Source organism: Clavelina lepadiformis, chromosome 9, assembly GCF_947623445.1.
Source record: "Clavelina lepadiformis chromosome 9, kaClaLepa1.1, whole genome shotgun sequence".
NCBI classification, from domain to species: domain Eukaryota; kingdom Metazoa; phylum Chordata; class Ascidiacea; order Aplousobranchia; family Clavelinidae; genus Clavelina; species Clavelina lepadiformis.
Window position 1 is genome coordinate 6,009,368 of NC_135248.1, and position 20,181 is coordinate 6,029,548.

The 20,181-nt window shown below is 34.7% G+C and overlaps 2 protein-coding genes across 4 annotated transcripts; both read right to left on the reverse strand.

The window, feature by feature from the left end:
• Positions 1 to 21: 21 nt before the first annotated feature.
• On the reverse strand, positions 22 to 10,635 carry LOC143470134 (solute carrier family 35 member B1-like). Of its 2 annotated transcripts, none has more exons than XM_076968046.1 (8): positions 10,293 to 10,635; positions 6,980 to 7,071; positions 5,207 to 5,337; positions 4,862 to 5,053; positions 4,252 to 4,378; positions 3,761 to 3,885; positions 798 to 933; positions 22 to 667 (listed from the first exon to the last, which is right to left on the reverse strand). In XM_076968046.1, the coding sequence occupies exons 1-8, from the start codon at positions 10,568 to 10,570 to the stop codon at positions 606 to 608; spliced, it is 1,143 nt and encodes a 380-aa protein (XP_076824161.1). In that variant the 5' UTR covers positions 10,571 to 10,635; the 3' UTR covers positions 22 to 605. The 2 variants fall into 2 exon arrangements, with proteins under 2 accessions (XP_076824161.1, XP_076824162.1); XM_076968047.1 differs by lacking the exon at positions 10,293 to 10,635 and adding an exon at positions 7,965 to 8,165.
• A 433-nt stretch (positions 10,636 to 11,068) lies between these two features.
• On the reverse strand, positions 11,069 to 19,905 carry LOC143470133 (protein sel-1 homolog 1-like). 2 transcript variants are annotated; one of them, XM_076968045.1, is made up of 16 exons: positions 19,887 to 19,905; positions 19,640 to 19,804; positions 19,345 to 19,515; positions 16,947 to 16,994; positions 15,407 to 15,429; positions 15,107 to 15,270; positions 14,594 to 14,756; positions 14,265 to 14,460; positions 14,036 to 14,190; positions 13,403 to 13,606; positions 13,113 to 13,282; positions 12,885 to 13,014; positions 12,364 to 12,529; positions 12,063 to 12,225; positions 11,719 to 11,926; positions 11,069 to 11,613 (listed from the first exon to the last, which is right to left on the reverse strand). In XM_076968045.1, exons 2-16 carry the CDS (start codon positions 19,704 to 19,706, stop codon positions 11,485 to 11,487), a joined length of 2,157 nt encoding a protein of 718 aa, XP_076824160.1. In that variant the 5' UTR covers positions 19,707 to 19,804; positions 19,887 to 19,905; the 3' UTR covers positions 11,069 to 11,484. The 2 variants fall into 2 exon arrangements, with proteins under 2 accessions (XP_076824160.1, XP_076824159.1); XM_076968044.1 differs by lacking the exon at positions 19,887 to 19,905 and having other exon boundaries at positions 15,377 to 15,429.
• Positions 19,906 to 20,181: the final 276 nt, after the last annotated feature.

The following is a 20,181-nucleotide window of genomic DNA, read 5'->3' on the forward strand; positions in this document are numbered from 1 at the left end:
TTTCTCCAGTGTATTTATCACTCTCGTTAAGATGAACATGTTTTTGCACTTGCCCTTCAATTTAAAAACGAAGACACAAAGATATTCAAGAAAATATCCATAGACGACAGGTTAAACGTAATTCAAGTGATTAACGCTAGCATTACTTTATATAGAAAGCTATTTGTATGGAGTATGTAGTGTTAAAATACTTCTGAAATACCACGAGATTCCGAAACTAGTAAGCTTTAATAAAATTATGTATTTGCCTGCAATTTGTTTGCTTTTAGCAACCTCGTGGTATTTGAAAAGCTATTTGTCCGATCAAGATGCACCCTTACTATATGAATGCAGTATGTGCAAACAAAAGTCACCACAAATTAATTCTACTAACAAAACATTTAAAATAAAGAAAATTTTCCTATTAAAAACAATACACTGCTATGTGATGACAGAACAAGCAGAAAAAAACGAGTTAATATAGTACAGCACAAAAAATTGACAATTTCAACGGTAAACTAACATGTACATTGTATAATCAAAAAATACACCACAGACGTTGATTGATGGAAACACATTCCTAGTCCACAAGTGGTAAAGAGTCAAGGTCAAATTGTAGTTTCAGATTATTTCTCTTGCTTTTTTGGTTGTTTGATAGCTCGCCCAAAAACCGAATCCAAACCTAACCCTAAAAAAATTGTACTAGTCTCAATAGTCTTATCCACATAGCGACCAACTGATTGTTTGGCTTAAGAAACTAAATCTAAAATACTGTAGTCAACTATTACTCGATAATCCACTATGGGTTTAAGTAATACCTGCAAAAACGAAAAACGTTGATATCCACTGCCTTGAATTCATAGGATTTCGAAACAGCAAAACAGAAAACAATATTGTAAAAAATTTCCGTGTAGTTGTGATAACAGAGCATGTTAATGGACCAAACGCCACAACCTGCAAAGAATGTCGGCAAAACTTGACCTTAGTCTTTCAACTTACAACCGCAAAAAACAAGTTTACCTTATACAAAAGAGAACTATTCAGAAAGAAAGTGTTGAAGAATTTGAAAAAGCTGATGGTCAATATAAAATGGGGGGGGGATAGTGACGCCATAGAGAAAATTCAGAAGAAGGAACAATGATGCTTGCTTGAGATTAGATTATGTACACATAATTTACCACTCCATACGAAATTACGCCAGCACCCTTACTGGAAGCAAAAGCGTCTTGTCATACATCAGGGTCTTACTGAATGATGACACAATATCAAGTGAACAAGTCATAATGATCGTCAAATTTGTGACATATCTTTGGTGATAATTAATCTAATCAAGTGTTTTCTGAATGGGGTTCCGTGAAATTTCAGAGAAAACAAAAAATTTGCAACGTTATCTTTTAATCACTAACAATTTTTGTTTCCTTATAAAGCCTCAAAGTAAACCTTTTTTACCTTTACCTTTTTTACCAACCTGATCATAAACAATGCCAAAAAAAATTCATAAACAAATTAGGGTGCCGCAAATTTTTTTAACTTTTTTGAGTTACATAATTGCGCTCTTTTACTATCTCAAATTAGTTGTTGTAATAGCCTCATTTGAAGATATATGTAATAATAAATGTTAAATAACACTGGTCAACAAATTTTTTTTTATTTTTTGTTGCATGAGATTTTTTAACTGATTCTACACAATCTTGGGATGCTGATTTCAAATCTGCAATCAGTTTTTTTATGAATGCTCTAGTTTTTATGCAATCGAAAATTTAAATTTTTTCGTTTCTGGCTCACCTTTAGTGTGCGCAGTCTGTATGGTACAGTACCAGTGTTTCAGATAGAAGCTTTCAGCTCTTTTAAGTTGTAGCCTACTGCTGTTTAAGGGCGTTTGAAGAAGCTAAGCAGTTTGATTATAGTGAGGTATTGCGGATAGATGCTGTAGGATAGGTTATAAGCTCTATTTTACACTCGTAAATGCAAAAATAAACCTGATTCATTTTGTTATATGAGTGGGGTGTACACGCTTTTTTCGTCAAAGATGAAATATAACATCGTTCGTGAAGCCTGCCTACAGAGCTTACTTTGGCATCCATCTTGGCGATCAAGATAAGAAATGGTCTCCACATATTGTGTGCCATAACTGCGAAGAAATACTCAGAGACTGAACAAAAGGAAAGCGGAAGAGTCTGCCTTTTTGCATTCCAATGGTGTGGCGTGAACCCCAAGATCACACGACTGACTGCTACTTTTGCATGGTAAATATGAAAGGTGTTGGCAGGAAGAGCCGACTAATGCTTTCTTATCCAAGTATACCATCAGCTATACGACCTGTTCCGCACTCTGATAGATTCCGTCCTCCAGTCTTTAGTGGTTTTACATTTTCTGAAGATGAGGAAACTGAATCGGAAAGGGAAGAGGTTATGGAAATGGAGTATAAAAGAACAGATACAGAATCTGAACACTCTTCTGGTGAAACCAGAGTAACTATTCAGCAGTTTAATCAATCAGAACTGAATGACTTATTACGTGATTTAGATTTGTCCAAGCAAGAAGCTCAGCTCTTAGCCTCCAGACTCAAGAAAAAACAGGTTCCAGATCAATCTGTAAAGGTTTCCTTTTTCGAAAAAGAGAAGAACTCTTTCTTCCCTATTTTTCAGAGGAAAATATGCTGGTATATTGCAACGATATACCTGGTCTTCTCGAACAACTGGGTATCTCCTCGTATGATCCAGAACGATGGCGATTGTTTTTGGACAGTTCCAAGCGCAGCCTCAAGTGTGTCTTTTTACACAATGGAAATGTTTATGAAGCTGTTCCAGTTGGTCACTCCACTGTCTTAAAGGAATGGCATGATGACATCAGAATTGTTATGGATTTGCTCAGATAACATGAGCACAACTGGATCATTTGTGTTAACCTCAAAATGGTTAGTTGTCTGCTAGGTCAGCAAAAAGGATACACTAAATTTCTATGTTATCTATGCATGTGGGATAGCAGAGCACGTGAAAAACATTGGACACAGAAGGAGCGGCCCTTACGTGAAACATTTCAAGTTGGCATGCCTAATGTAACACTTAATCCAATCGTAAGCAGAGACAAATTTGTTTTTCCGCCCCTGCACATCAAACGGTCTCATAACACCGTTTGTTAAAGCTCTAAATCCTGACAATGAATCCTTTCATCATCTTCTTTACACTTTCCCTGCTTTGTCATATGATAAAATTAAAGCAGCAAACTCAAAAAGCGTACAAACGAAGAAGTTATTCAGTTATTGGATTTCCATCGTTCTTTTCAATGTCATTTTGCAAAAAAGTTGCTTATGATATGTATTTTACCAGCAAAAATGATCTTTGTTACATTTTTTCAAACATTTGGTGCCTAATTGTCCGTAAATACAAATGCTAGTGGTAACACAATAATTTCTGGGAACCTATTTTTGTTTTGAGGTTGGTTATTCGACTATAAGCAAGAACGTCATCTGCCAAATCATGTAATTTTCAGAAAATTTGAATTTAGTAAAGAAAAAATAAAAAATCTCATTTTGCAAAAAATCTACACCTTGCAGAAAAAAACTAAGGTCAGATTCGGATTCAGCGCCCCCAAATTAAGTAAGAACAAGTGTTGGTAGAAATGCAACAAAATTTTTGTTGACCAGTGTAATGTACTGGGAAGTCTTGAAAGATAGTGCCTTAGCAAGTTATGCGTAATAATTAAAACATATTTCAGAAAAATTAGTCAAGGTTTATAAAATGCATGACCAAACAAAGTAAACAAATGCAGAAACACTCACCGTTAAAAATATAAAATGTTGACCAACTGCAGATGTGAGACTAAACATTAATAAATAGGGAAGTACATGAGGATGCCTGAAAACAAACTGCACAAAACTGACTCCCTGTCCGGTGAGTATTAAGGCTGAAACACAAAAAAGTAAGTAAAAACGTATAAAGTATTTAATAATATACACTGTATAAAATGAACAACATTACAGTAATAACTAATAAGCAGTAAATACATAAAAAGTTTATTTACAGCAATAACTATTGCTTCAACTAAACTATAACAAAAAAGTTGCTATGGAGTCAGTAGGAAGCCAAGCATAAGCATGGATAAATTATTCAGACTATGACAACTTTCATAGGTTTGTAATTCTCGACATACAAGATTGAAAGAAAATGTTTCTTTATCATTATAGCATGTGGTTCAGTTATTTACTAAAACATTTCAAGTGGTGAGATGCTACTGCAAAAAGACATAAAATAGTAAGTTAAGTTCCCTCACCAACAGAGAGAAGTAAACAAGACCACAAGTTGACATTGCACATCATATAATGCTCGTTTGTGAAATGGTGAGTTCTCATTCGCTCTTGAGTAACCCCAGTTAGACCATCCAGACTCAAAGAAACAAGCTGAAAAAAGGGAAAATCATGGTAACTTTAAAAATGGTCCATACCCTCCTTTTCACTGAACCGACATTTTTATAACTTTTGAATAGTACTGTATGAAAATTGAGTATATAACTCATTTAACCATAATGAACCCATGGCCAAATGATTAAGGCGCTAGTCTGGCAATTGTTAAACCCGGGCCAAATCTCATGTATTTTTGTTTTTGAGACTTTGGAAAAATTTTCTCTCGCCACCAACCAAGGCAAAATTGTATGGGTAGGCATAACTGCCAAAGGCTAGAGGCCGTTAAGAGAAAAGAACTGGCTACCCTATTCTTAATAGTGCTGTGGTCCAGGACAATAAGAAACTTTAAGTTCTCATCTCTCAAGGCTTGGAGTCACCTAGTTACCTTTACAGCTTTAACTACAAATAATAACTTTTCTATAAACATAATATTTTAAATATTATAAAATGTACTTTACAAAAAATGCCAACTGTCTTCACCAATAGTATTTCGCCTAATCCAAACGTAAATGCACTTGTTGATTCACTGGCTTTTCCATCCTTATACATAAAACCAGCCACACCACCAACAATCATCAATATGCAAAAGTATTTTGCAATGGGATATTTTTTGTTTGCGAGCAACACACCAAGAATCATAACAGGAATAGGTTTGCATGCTTTCCCAAGGACCTAGAAAATGGACTAGTTATTGATGGTGACAAAGACACAGAAATGTGTTCAACTTAATAAAAACAAAGAAGCTTAAGCACACAGTACTGGTAGTTTTTGGGTTCAATTACAACGAACTATCATTAGGCATACGTAAAACTATCACTAGTATACCTGAGTAGGATAACTAATGTACATCAGAGCTTGGTTGCTAGCGACCATTGCTCCCATGTAACAAAAAGCGCAAGCGGCATACAATGGTTTTGGTGTTTTGTCCTGTTCTGGTTTTGTCACAAACACGAGAACTGCAAATAAAAAAACATGGCATGGTTACTGTAATTAGTTAAATCGACCTGGTAGGCATCACAGTAATTAGTTATCTGCATGATATGCAACACTTGAAGCAAAAAATTTTGAATTGTTTCAAACACCTATATGTCCAAAAGTGCATAATTTCTTACTTATTACCAAAGCCATCACTATCACAATCATTTGACAAATAACAATACATCACCGACCATACCGTAGTCTTTAACAACTTACACTTACAAAATAGGGTTTTCAATAGAATATCTCTATATAATTGGGATTACTAGGTTGCCAGTATTTATTTCTGTTCTTATTACAGTATTATAACAGATTTTAAAAAGATTAAAATTTTCACTGTTATTACAAAAACACTTAAACCAAGCAATTAAAATTTTTTCATTGCAGTTATAGATATTTTAAACCAAGCACAATAATAGTTTCAATCATCTAGGGCAGTGGTTCCCAAACTTTTTCAGCTTGTGGCACACTAGAAAAATTATAAAACGCTCGCGGCACACTTACAAGAGCAGAAAAGTTGCTTTAAAAAAATTACCCTACTCTATTGGCAATGCCATAATTGGTTTCATCGTCACATGTGCTTATTTATCAGCTATTGAAGCAGTTAGAAAGCTTTTAGGTCGCATATGCTTGTCTGCATGCCTTAATTTAAATATTTATACAATTCTTTTCCAAAGTTCCAAAAAGATTCGCGGCACACCTGAGAATCTGTGGCGGCACACAGTTTGGGAATCACTGATCTAGGGGAAACTAATAACAGTCGTGATCACATGATTTTGTCACACTTCCACAAAATTTCAATTTTTGTTGCACCACTAACACTAAAGCAACAGGTTAATTACAGCATAGGTATACTTGCACAAGCTTGGGAGAAATATAATCAACCTCACTGAATACAAATACCTGTATATATATATATATTACAATTATAAAACTTTATTGTATTTATCACATTTTGTCTGAGATAATGTGGGAAATATCTCGTAATACGGGTTTAAATACAAACCCACAAATCTACCTTTTATGGATGAGCCAAACTGAAAATGAATATTACCCACACAAAGTATATTATGGACAATTTTTGTTATTCTAACGAATCAGAAATTTGCAAGCAAATTCGAATCATACCCAATATTTTGAAAAAAGTAAGAAATCAACAGCTGTCAATCAATCAAATGACAAAGTTGTTTGTATGATCGATCATAAGGATAGCCAAATGGTTGTGATAAGTTTTCCTACTGGTAATTTATATAAACAAAAAACAGATTGATTTTTTCATTCACCAAAAAAATGATAAGTTTACTCATGATTACATTGCTTGACAAGAAGTTTGAGACAGGGATTTTTGACTTAACTTAGCAGATTCAGACGCACACAAATATCAAAAGCTTTTATTTGCATTCTTCTGAACAGGAATGTTTTTCAATTTGGCACAACCCTATTGTGTTTTCTCTTGTGTAATGGAAGTGGAGCTGCTTTTAGTACTGACAACCCATTTCTGATAATTATGCATATATACTAAATATTATTATGTTAAAATGAATAAATCATATTTTAAAATAAAAATATTACAGTGATGATAGAAATGGAATTTCTCATTTTTTCAATTCTGTAACTTACTTGCATAGGCAAAGGCAGCATTGAATACACACTGAATAAAAACGAGAGACTGGGCATACACAAATTTCTCACCGCCATAATCTCCACGAGTTCTATAAAAAAAGAAATATTGTAAATTAATGCATGTGCCGTGAAAAGATATCTATGTTTAGTAGTATTTTAAAAGAAACTACTGGTATTCGAATAAAACATAATTTAGACTATATTTATATAAAAAGTAGTTGTAATCATCAGGTCAATTCCTTTAAAAAGTTTGGTCAATGGAATGGTATGTTACTGTAATCTTTATCCTTAGATTGAGGAAATTATTTATGCATAACTTTAAACTATTAGATTGTACGCTGCACACCTAAACTCTGGCTCAAAAGATGTTAAACAGTGCTTTTGTGACAGCTTAACTATAGTCCGAGAGCCAAGACAGGCTATCGTGCACTCCTATCACAACAAAACATCGTTAGATTTTTTGTTATTCTATGAATTGCCCCAAACATATTTAAGAATGGTAACGGTGAAATAAATCATTCCCGCAATGCGTTTTTGCGTCATACCTATTTCAAGTCTTTTTTTGATTAGGCACCACTTTGAATGTACCACAAACTTTCAGGGCTCATATAAACTTTCCAATATCTATCAACATAGTTTGTTATACATGAAATGTATGCTAGGAAGCTTTGTTTCTAAAATATGTTATTACGTCTTGTATTTCTTCTATGAACAAATAAAAAATGTGTATGTCTATCGGAAGTTACACAAAGGCTAGCTCGATAACCGGGGCTCGAGCAATGATGAATCATCGCCAGGTGTAAGTCAGGTTGCAAAGACTTTCCCCAGTCCGAAGATAACTACGAAGATATGATGTACCAATGCCTCACCCAAGGAGATTAAAATTGTAGCATACTTTTAGATATCAAACATGGGCTGCATTATCTGACATTAATGTTAACTAATGCTGAATATGTTGACATGTAACTTGTCAGACACTTACATTTTTTCCTGAGCAAATCCAAAAAGCAGATAGCACAAAAAAACACCACAAAAGCAAATAATCAATTGCTTTGTTTGATCCTGATGACGCATTGTATAACTGTATGATGCAGAACCCTTTTCAAAAAATACCGGTATAGCCTATACTACCAGTATCATTTACGTATTTCCTTAATGACCAGCTGCATATGTGTATCAAACATTGTTTATCAAATGCTTGTGAACATCACATTCAAATTCAGAGTCTAGTTCAGAAGTGCATTTGTATACTAAACCCCAGCGACTTGAATTGTGACGCCATTTGGTTGTGCACTTCTGTACCAAATTCAGTGGTGCTAGGAAATGGTGGTAATGGAAATTGGCGATAATGGGCAAAGACGGTAATGTACAGTGACGATAATGAACATTGGTGGCAAACAGTGTTTCCATTAAAAATACATAATTTATTTTGGATTGATTTATTTTAGGATACAAACTTGTTATCACAGATAACCAAACTTTTATGAAAAGGTTGGCATGGTTTTGAAGTGTGTGACCAAAACCATCAAGCTTTGTTACAGCAGCCTATTTGAACGATTTGTTGTTTAGACGAGTAGGTTTTACATTATGTGTAAGATGCAATTGTATCATGTACAGAGCTGGTGCGTCCATTAAGCAAACTATAGGCAGGGGCTTACAGGGCACAACTGCACAATAACGAAGGCTTGCTTAAGGTGCAATGTAGCCTTGCAACGATCTTGGTTATGTGCCAGTCTGGAAAGGATAAAAAGTTTTCGATGATATCTCGCAGGTGAAGGACGACCAAAATCACGGTGACCGCATGTACTGGATGCGTTGCAGTTTGCAGGCCCAATTTCTGCCAGCAAACCTATGACTTCTAAAAAATTAACTTACGCTTATTTCCACCAGCAATAGGTTAAAAACAGACAAACGAGCGGGCGCAAGTACAGGATTCAAAAATCTCAGGGGTTCAGTTGCCATGTTTTCCGCTATGGGTTATGTGTATAAAGTTTTACAAGAGTTCATTATTTAAGCTCGCCTTTCACTAACCAAAAACTAGTTTTGTATGCTGTCAAATAAGAAAAAAGATGTAAAACCCTATAACGTCCACACTATATTCCTATCTTATCATAAATGCTCGCATTTTTTGGTTTATACAAACTGGATGTTATCACTCTATGTAACAGCAGACAACATACTGCAAGCCATTTTTCTGTTTAGCCTACCATCAATTTGCATTACCGATATTGCCATTATCGTCAATTTTAGTGTCCCAACTCAGTTGTAGTAAAGCTTGTAAGGCCTACCACAAACAGACGTTCAACTATTAGAAATGCTAAATGGATCAGCTATGGGCTAGCAGCCCTAGTGGGTGAGTCTACAAGCTAAAAGTCCTGAAATGCTCTTATTAGGCTAGCTGACTAGGTTAATATAGATAGGAATAGGACACTAACCAGCCTACACAGGTACGCCCATGAGAAAACTCGGGTACATTCAGACATTGACTCTATCGTACTGGTTGCAAATTCCTCAGTTAAAAGGCGAGTTTCTAAACGGGCAGTAGCCTTGCCATTGAGTGCTTGGTAGCTACCGTTAAACTTCTGCACATCTAGGTCTAGACTAATTCCCTTGACAGGTTGATAAGTTTTATCTTAGTGATTTTAATGTCTTTTCACTTTATTTCATCGCCTTTGCAATTACAACAATTCCATTTCTGCCATTTTAGAATTAAGAAAAACACGTCAATAGCCAATACATGTTAGATTACCGTTATATCAACTTCACGCAATTATTGTATTATGGAGCCCAAAACTTGGTGCTTCGACAACACACACGAGCTACTTCTACGATCTGTTTGAAACATGCGCTTACATAACGCCGTCGCCACGTATTCCTTCCACAGCTGATCGAATTCCAAACGTCACAAAGCGCTAAATGAAATCAGTTTACAGTATCTCTAAATTGATCCACGACAGTATTTTATGCGTTACTAATGCTTGTACCACTGGAAGTTGATGTCGATTGTATTGTTTATTTCTTTCCACTTGCTTTGCGGAAGTTGCGATACTAACCGTTGTATTTATAGCACAATAAAACACCTGCTCACAAACAATTAACGACTCGGAAAAAGTGGCAAAGCCCAAGGGCTTAAAACATACAAGATACCAATATTTGAATTGTGCTTTCAGATGGTAGGTTAGCATGGCCACCAAACCCACAAAGTAGTTCCTAAGTTTAACGAATTGGTCAACAAAAGAGCTAACAACCCAGGTTTTGTTAGTCAAAAGCATAAAAATATACTGTACACAAAACTTATCTTGCCACTTACACAATCATTTCTTGAAGAATCCCATAAAAGAGATAGAATATAAATATACCAGTGGAATACAGCAGAAGTTGGTAAATCTTTACATTCTGGGATTTATTTAAATCGACGCATAATATTTTCTTTTGATTTATAACTTTGTGATTGATTGATTGTCCATCGGTTTCCGAAATATTTTCATTATAATCAAGATCTTCAATTGCTACTTTGTGATGAATACCAATCTCGGGCATACCTATGCTTTCGGCTGATTCTTCGAATGACTTTACCCTGATAAACATAAGTGCTTTAACTCTCACTGCAACTAGTTTGTAATGTTTGCAAATATTATAGTAAATGATAAAATAACCACCGCTTCAAAAATTTTCTGCATACTCTACTCGCGCTAACTCGTTTTACAAGATACCCTGAGGGGTTTTATAACTATGCATCATTATAAAGAAAGCCAAGAGTTCTACTGTAGCACAGTTCAGTTTGCCTTTAACCCAACTTAAGCTGTTAGCTACTAAAAATTGGAGCATTTACTAACAATATTGTCACGTTATGAATTTAATGCAGCATTACGTTAAGTTTTCAATCCTAACCACCGAAATTGTTTTATTTGCTCATACCATATTTACTGTTACCCTGACCGAACTGTTTCTTGCCTCGAATTTACTAAAACGGCTTGTGCTAAGCTCGCCATAGAGGCTGATACAGCTCATCGAACGTGTCATACTTAAAAACATTGTTGCTTTTACGTCATAACGCGATACTGCCACATTAACACGACAAGAAAGCTTAAATAGCGCCATATTTTACTCATCAATTTACACTTTCACCAACCAACAATTTTTAGTTATATTAGCAACAATAAAAATTTTACGTTTATCATTTGCAGTGTTTTTCTACTTAGATGCAAAGGTCTGGTGACAAACTGCCATTTATGAAAGTAATTAAAAACCCCAAAAAGCAAAAAAAATGTTTCGCTATTGCAACCCAATAACAATAATTTAATCAAAAAATACTTAGTTTGGTGATACAAACCAACAAAAATTTGTAACAAAGGTTGACTACGAACATACAATCTTTTCTGGTGTCACATAGCTTAAAAATTGTTGCATAAAACACCAACATTCTTGATGCGCAACACAGTATCAGCAGTACACGACACGCTTTCCAAATATTTTAATACATTGGCAAAATAAGTGCACCGTCATCTCATCTGCCTTCGGTAGGCCAATACAAAACCTAACATGAGGGCAAGCACTGTCATCAAATAAAGGTCCCATTCTTCTGGCAAGTACAGAGAAAAGCGGGATATGGAAGAGGTGTGGAGCCAACGCTGAGATACATAAAAAGTAGGTGTAAAGAACAAGAGGTTTGGAAATATTGATTTATTTAGTAAACCATTAAAGTTAGACGATGGTGTTTAAAGGATAAAACTTACCTGATTTTGTAGGAATTCTAGCGCAAACAAGAAGCCAATTTTCATAAGTGCGAGACTAACAGGTGCAACCGCATCTGGACTGGCCTCTGCAGCCATGTCGTAATGTCTTTTTGCAAGATGAATGTCTCTCTTCATTCCAAGACCTTGCTCATGCATGTAACCCAAATTAAACATCGCCTGTGCATTTTTGTCTTGTTCGGTAGCCACTCTGAGGATTAAAAGTAATGAAATGCTATTTACTTTACCCATATTTCACACTGCTTAAGTAACGTTTATTATCACAACTAGCCAACTTCCCTTCAGGAAAGTATCTTAAGAAAAAAGTAATTAAAAGATAACATTACTTGTAATGACTGGCTGCAATTTCATAGTCAACATCTGTCCCCTTTCCGTAATAATGATAATCTCCGAGTTTTATCCTAGCAATAGGATAGCCTTGCGTTGCGGCTCTCTCCCAGTGTAACAATGCACGAGTATATGTTTGATTAGGTAAAATAAGAGATTGTCCTAAATCGTAAAAAGTTTCCTAATAATTATGTATAACGTTTTCATAACTACAATGTTGTATAACAACTCAGCAACATCAAGAAATTGTGAATAGCTTTTGGTAGATTAGCTACGAACAGACAAACATAAAAATTTCACCTTGATCAAGAATGTAAGCAACGTTGCTCTGTGCAACCTCATAGCCTAATTCTGCCAGAAGTAGATAAACTGTTAAGGCCGAATCGGCGTGTCCAGCCTTGTATTGGGAGTAAGCTTGTTCGAACATCAATGACCATCTTCCTCTCTCACAGACATTCTTGTATAACTAATCATTCAAAGACCTCAAGTTAAAAATTGCTCAGTTACAAGATCTCAAAGAGCTAAATAAAAAAAACGTAGATTGCGAGATTTTCCCTGTATCTTTGTTAGCGGTAGAAATTTCCAGCTGCTGAGCAAGGTGTCCAAAACATAAATTTACACAGACACAATGTGATACTGTAACTTAAATTCTCGATTAAGCCTTTGTTACAACTTGCATAAGACTTTTGCATTTGAGAACATTTAAGTATTTTGGGCATATTTACTAAGAATTTTTAATACATTTCCAGCGGTTAGTTAATTCCCACAAAGAGTGAGGGAGTTGGAGCACCTACACAGCATGTTCACGAGAAACTATCTACCTCAACAGCTGTCCTACATGTTCGCACAACACCAGTCCCAGATGCATGCATTTTGGCTAAGTAGTACAGCGCCAACAAATGGCCATTTTGTGCTGCCAAGTTGAAGAAGCGATGAGCGGTTTTGTAATCTCTGTGCAAAAACATCAGTAAACATGACATTGATCAATCACCATACTACAATGAAAAGTGTGTTAACGCAAGCTGTGTAACTATGCTTTGAAAGGAAACCTTTGAACACCATGTCCATGGAAATACATATTCCCCAAGTGCAGCTGTCCCTCAGCCCATCCCTGGTCAGCAGAGGCTTGAAAGTATTTAAACGCTTTTTCGTAGTCTACTTTAACTCCTTTTCCATACAAATACATTAATCCAAGTCCAGCTTGACCTACAGCACTTCCCTAGTGACAAAACATATATGCAATGTTTGAGACTTTACCTACGTTGTGGTCCTATGATTTTTCAAATAGGTGCATGGTATGCATGGTATCTAGGTAAAATAACATAGTGAGCAATCTCACTTGCTCTGTTGCCTGCTTGAAATACTTCAAAGCCGTTTCATTATTTTGCTTTATTTTTTCGGAGCCTTGTGCAAAAATCTTGCCCAAGTAACCTTGAGCATCAGCATTTCCACCATCAGCTGCTCTCGTAAAATATTCAAATGCTTTTACATGATCTTGCTCAAATCCCTGGCTTCCTTCATAGTTAAGTCGTCCCAATGTAACCTTGAAGGAGTAGTACACGAGGTTACGTTTTGAAAAATGCCTTGTGAAAAATGTTAACAAAAATTGCTGTCATAATATACCAGACTGCACATTAGCTGTTGGAAATGGACAAAAAGGACGCAGACAAGATAAAACAAAACAACTGCAGATCAAAATTTAACCTACCCTGGCATGAGTTGTTAAATGTACAATATTTCAATGTATACTACTGTAGCTGAAATACGATAAAGAATAGGATAATATTTTTCAAAAAGGAACTTGCTGCACAAAGCAGTTCCATATATGCCTAATTTATAGTTGCTACCATCACAGCGGCAGAATCTGTCACCGACCATCTTGCAACCTTACATATAATGCAGAACTGTAAGTAGCAAATGTTGACCATTCCCAGCTAATACTGTGTAAAAGTCAAAGTTGCCAATACAGTACCTGAGCTGAAGTTTCACCTTTATCAGCCAGAAATTGATAATATTGAATCAAATCTTCATCTACTCTTCCATAACTGTTTCCTCGATTTTCCTCTTCATCAAGCAGGCGACTCCTTAGTCTTAAGGGTCCACCAGTCAGTTTTATTGTTGAGGCAACTACGAAGAATAACTGTTTAAAAGTAGGTTGTACAATCACCAAACAAAGAAGCACGGCACCAAAAAAGACAAACCTTGCTCAGCTACTTTTCTATAATGATTCAACGAGGTTTCACAACTTTGGGGTACGCCAATCCCAGCCCAGTAACGATATCCAAGCATCATTCTTCCCATGGCGTCATCACCAAGAGCAGAAAAAGTCAAGTACACCAGAGCTTTTGCCTGACTAGAGTTGGTTCCAAGACCAGTTGCATACATAAAGCCAAGTCCCTAATATATTAATATTTAGAGTAAAACGTCAAAAAAGAAAACCAACATGTTTATAATTGTCAAACTATTGTACTACGTTGAGTATGTATTGCCTCAATGTTGGATACAAAAACATTTAAGCTACATCTTTTACCGCCTGAGCCCGAGTATTTCCATCTTTAGCATGTTTTAAAAAAATTTCCTTGGCTGCTTCAATCTGTTGCTTTAGATAAATGCCAAACAAGTATGCAAACCCTATTTCAATCTCTGCTTCAACATGGCCCATTTTGGATGCATCACGAAGAAGCTGGTAACCCCTAAAATATGAAAATTACCAAGACTGTTTATTGTCCAATCTAAAGAAATAAGAGAAAAACGTTGCTTAACTTGTACATGAAAAACTGCATCTAGGCCAGGGTTCTCAAACTTTTTGGGTCTGCGACCCTATTTTAGAAAAGAAATTTCTATGCGACCTCTTTAGAGGTAGCCTACACGTTAATGATGTTAAAACAATAAACGTCCAATTATAAATCTCAAGTGGTTTTTTTGATTTCTAATGGAAAGCGAATAAAAAATAATCAGAAAACAATTAAATTTATAAAAATTAAATTTGTTTCGCGACCCCAAACGGGGTTACTTTACACACAAAGCACAGCAAAATACAGACCTGATTACTGTGGACCAAACATGGGAATTGTTTATTATGCTCATTCCCTCTTCGTAGACATCATTAATTTTTTTGTATTCATCATCCTTTTTCATCTCATTGATTGCAGCAGGAGGTGTCTCAACGGGTGAAGGCTCAATCAATGGAGGGTCCTGCTCATGGTACTAAAAACACATTTACGCTCAAAATAGAAAACATTAGCCTACATATATATGTATTAAAAACTGAATAACAGTCATAGTCTACAATGCTATGCTTAATATAACTTACATTATTTCGTAGTGGGGAGTGTTCTCTTACCTTAAAAGGTTCTTGTTTTACATCTAAAATAAACAAGAAAATATCAAATGAAGAAACCATGAAACGATACAAAAATATTTCATACTCAGAAAACTAAGTTATCTGCAAGTTTCATGTAAGCCACAACCATACTCTTTATTGGAATTGTTAGTGAGTTAGCAACACAGTATTAAAGAGGAGAAAATAACTCCAATGAGAGCAAATTTATACTTTATATATAACTTTAAGAAGTAATGTATTTATACAGCATTAGATAGCTGGCACATACCAGCTGGACTGTCACACTGCAGTATAAATCAAATTTTGAAAAAAGGCGAACTGCCAAAAAATAAATTCTTTTCACAAAATATCTACCATATTCCCTCCAATATAATAAGCCACACTTGATGATAAACAGCCCTTGATAACAAGCTGCACAACAACAACAAATATAATAAAAAATGAATACAAGTTGTACAAAAATTGCATATTATAGATAAAAAACTTGTTTTTATGTATTTTACAATGGAGTGCAGTCATCCACAACCTATATAAATCATCGAATTAAGCCATGCAATCTGTTGGGACAAAGAGCAGGAATGTTGGTGTTATAACTTAATCTTTAGCAGTGGGAATAATTTTTAGCAAGAAAACCTACAAATGACAGTTAGTGCTTGAGTGGAGACTAAAATTTTTATCTAAAAAGTGTTGCAAAAAGCAGCCAATGGGAATAAAATGAGCAGCTGATAAGTAAGCTGCACACTGCTAACTTTCAATGTAAACACAAGTGGCGAACACAAAAATAAATACATTACATTTTCAAAATTAAACAAACAACGCTAAAAAGACATTTGAAGCTAGATTAGCAACAGATTCAAGTTATACATGTGGCAAACATCTACTCAAATAGGGTGTGTCCAAAAAGGAAATATCTAGTTAGATTGTTTAATTAGATGTGCCATGGTGTCTTTTAACGTTAAAGTGATACCTGCATAAGTAAGCATCTATAATTGCGTTAGATATCCAAAATCAAAAAGTGTTAAATTCCTACGCGTATGAAATGCCAGCAAGGAAACAACTAAAAAGATAAGCTAATGAACGATTAACAAGAAGACTTTGAAAATATCTATACTAGACAGAGAACACAAACATTCAATTCATAAAATGTATACATGAGCTCTTAGAAACGCAACCTTTTTGTTCCTAAAGTGCCGTAAAGCCGATTAAGCCTGTTTCACAGATGCTACTTTGCCATTATATATATTGCTATATGTCAAGGTTACAACTTATTAGAAATTATTTCAACATTTAATTTTACGAATTTTTACTAAGGACCCATTCCTCACCAAGTAAGTTTAAATATATCTCAACCATCTTTTTATTCTTAAAATTAGATCTACCGTATAAAAGCTATATTATTTCTTTAATCATGAATGAATACAAAAAATTAAGTAAGATATATTGAACATTTTTATAACACAATTTTTATCAGTAAAGTGACTATGACCGAATACATGTATTGATGTAGCAACTAGCAACACCAAAAAGCATAATGGCCTACCAACATCAGCTTCCGCATTACTTCCTGTTGCATCCTGCCAAGATGACTCTAAATAAAATAAGAAATGCAATAATTATATTAATAACGAATTAAAGTCTGCCACAACAAACCTACATATAACAAGTTAATCCTGAGTTAAAACTCTAAAATACTCCTAAAATGTAGAAACAGAATAAAAGTGATAAATATGGACTTAGACATGTCCAGCCCATGTCCTACATGAAAACTGTCATGCACTTATGAGTGGTCAGTCTGTGAGGCAAATTACAATAGTTTATGCGATAGTTAATAGAACCTATTAATTTATTGGGTAAATGAAATTGGTTAAAGCTAAACACGATTGTACAAACCATGGTCCAAATCAATCTTTTTTTGTGTCTTATTTAGCAAAAGAATAAATTGACTGTGTTTTATGGTCAAATAAAACATCGCTAAACGGCTTTGATATAATTAACCCCGATATGTATCAGATGCAAACCTGGTATTAATTGGTGATCAAGGGGTTTTTAACTTTGTCTTCTTCTGTGGTTAAAAAACTTTCAATCAATAAAAAATATTTTATGATTTTAAGTTGAAAACGATGCCGATTCTGAATAGAATGTCAGAAGTCTAGCACAGGAAGGTAATTCACCTCATGTAATACCAAAAATTTTCAAAAATATACAGAGTGGCATTCTGATAGTGACACGCCTTTCAAGTTCTGTTGTTTGTTAATATCAGATCAACATTAGTGAATATATATCAATACCTTTGCAAATAAATACTTGAGGTTAATTCCTAGAGATAAATGAGATACCAGCACTTTATTGGATGATATTAACTAGTATCTGCAGAGCTGGCCAACCATTCTTTGAAAAAGAGTGTCGCTCACATTGTAGCTCATCAATAAAAAGTGCGTCGCTCATGCTTTTGTTCTTCTGTTCTTTTATTTAAAGAATTCATTCATTAATTGTTGTAAACCTTATAAGGACTTTCTTGACATGCTGAAAAGTTTTGCTTTGATTACAGCTGACACATATCACTAATAGAAAAGTAGAGCATTAAGAACCTTCTACAATTGTAGACGCCAATGTTTAACAATTCAATATTTTATGCACGAAAAAAATTGATGACTAGCTTTTTATCTGTATGCATTCACTGTGTAAACGCAATTGAAACGTCTGCGATATCTGCACCCGGCTATTGGCCCACATTGCCATTTTCCAAAACCAGGCAACTGCAAAAAACAATGTGACGTAATAACCGTGGTTTGATAGTTATTGCTACGAACATAAATCGAGTATGGAAAATTTGGTAGTGACACTGCTAAACTGATATTACACTGCACGAACCACACGAGAAATATAGCTTTCGCATCTCATGCAAAAGTAAATCACACACGACATAAAGTTATAATCAGGGAAAGATTTGTCAGAAAATAAGTCTGATTAATAACGGCTATAATGAACAACCTTAAATTATATTTCAACTTGCCTTTAACATAAAACAAAACAAAAAGACAATATGTTCTTGAAAATTTCTAGTGACTGGCATCGGAAAGAAACGCAAATTTTGCAAAACTGAAACTCAATAGTAAGCAAAAGTTGCTAATAAACAACAAGAATATCACAGTAGAGAGATCGCTCCTAAAAAGTAGGAGTGCAATGCTCGGGCCCACCTCCAGATAACTGCAAAAAGTTTTAATGTAGTAAACAACATCAAAGCAATGTGGAACACAGATGAAAAGGAACAAGGCAAATTATGATGTAAAAACTAAACATTTGAAACATAATTAGGCAGGCTTAACTACAAGCATGTCCTTAACCTATGTAACCAAATAGCCCTCCCTGACAGAATTTCAGAATTGGGAGCTTATCCATCTTAATTTGCCAAAGTTAAAAAAAGATTTTTTCCAACTTACACGCACTAACACATTACCTTAAAAATTTTGGGTATCACTCTGATAAAACCCTTTTTATACTTTTCTGATGTACTGCCGAGAGCTTTTTATTTTCAATGAAAATTATTAAAAATCGTATTTTTCTGAAACATTGCTGAAGCAACATAAAACATAGCCATCCAGTCTAAATACTGGTAAGAATCAATGATTGCCCTACGAGAGCTTGAGGAGTTAAAAATTTTTAGTACGGACCCCATTTCCATGGTAGCATATGGGCAACAGTTTTAAAGTATTGTGTGATAAACAAGCATTACGTAACACATGTGTCACATGCATTTTACAGAAACTGAGGTATTGCTTTAAAACGTAGAGAACGAAATCATATGTCAAATTTATGCTGTTAAGTCATTACAAAAGCCTATTCAAATTGTATTGTTTACATAAACATTGAAATAAAAAGCATGAACCACGTTGATAAATTTTCAAAAATATGGCAGGAAAATTAATTTGTTTTATTACTTTCAGTTTCTTGCTTTTCTGTTTTTTCTGATTGGTCACCCTTTATGTAATTTTCGTCAAGTTTTTCCAGAGTAATTGGTTCTGAAGTGTGACCAGCTTTGAACGTATCTTGTTCAGCTTTGCTGTTCCTGTCATTATCATCTTTGTCTTGATTGGAAATTTCCCTACTTTCTATAGACAACAGAAATGTATTGTATACATACAGACACAACATAGCATATTTCTTTTGCAACATAAATGAGCCTAGGTGATTCTACACTAACAATTACCTAACAACATCTAGGAACTGCCTCACCTGTGGTTATGCAAATAAACAACAAAAAAACAATCAAACTGAGTGTGGATCTACATATTCCAACCATTTTCGTTTCTTTTTGTTACTTTAAATACAACTAAAAAATTACAATATCCTGACTAAAAATTTATCATAAATTAGGACAGGAAAGTAGTAAATCTCAATCTGTAAAGAAAATAAATTTATAAATATCTTCTGAAATGAAAGTGAAATACTAGAGAAATAGGGTGAACAGTATAATGAATACCTATAAGGTGTAGGTGGTTGGTAGGGATGTACAATAGAGAATACTTGACTATTGTAGAAAAATTCATTTCAAATCCAGAATTTTGAACCCTGTGCTACTCCAAATAGGTATATGAAGAAATTAGCAACCTGAAGCATTGTCATTGAATAAACTATGATTGTTTAAAACATAAAAATCCGGAAGCCTACGATATATTTTGGACTGCATAGCCTACTCGTCCAACCGGTACAATACTGGTTGCTGTGGTTGGGCTATTGAAAGGTTGCCAATTATATACAAAAATCATTAAGTTACT

Excerpts from the sequence above, each read along its gene's own strand:
- LOC143470134 (XM_076968046.1), bottom strand. The coding sequence starts at position 10,570 with ATGTTTATCAGGGTAAAGTCATTCGAAGAATCAGCCGAAAGCATAGGT. Across the intron at positions 4,379-4,861 it reads GATTAGGCGAAATACTATTG|CTTGTTTCTTTGAGTCTGGA; the intron begins GTGAAGACAGTT and ends CCCTTTTTTCAG. Across the intron at positions 3,886-4,251 it reads TTGTTTACTTCTCTCTGTTG|CCTTAATACTCACCGGACAG; the intron begins GTGAGGGAACTT and ends TTTGTGTTTCAG.
- LOC143470133 (XM_076968044.1), bottom strand. The coding sequence starts at position 19,706 with ATGGTTGGAATATGTAGATCCACACTCAGTTTGATTGTTTTTTTGTTG. Across the intron at positions 14,461-14,593 it reads GAAATACTCGGGCTCAGGCG|GGACTTGGCTTTATGTATGC; the intron begins GTAAAAGATGTA and ends TTAATATATTAG. Across the intron at positions 14,191-14,264 it reads TAGAAAAGTAGCTGAGCAAG|TTGCCTCAACAATAAAACTG; the intron begins GTTTGTCTTTTT and ends TATTCTTCGTAG.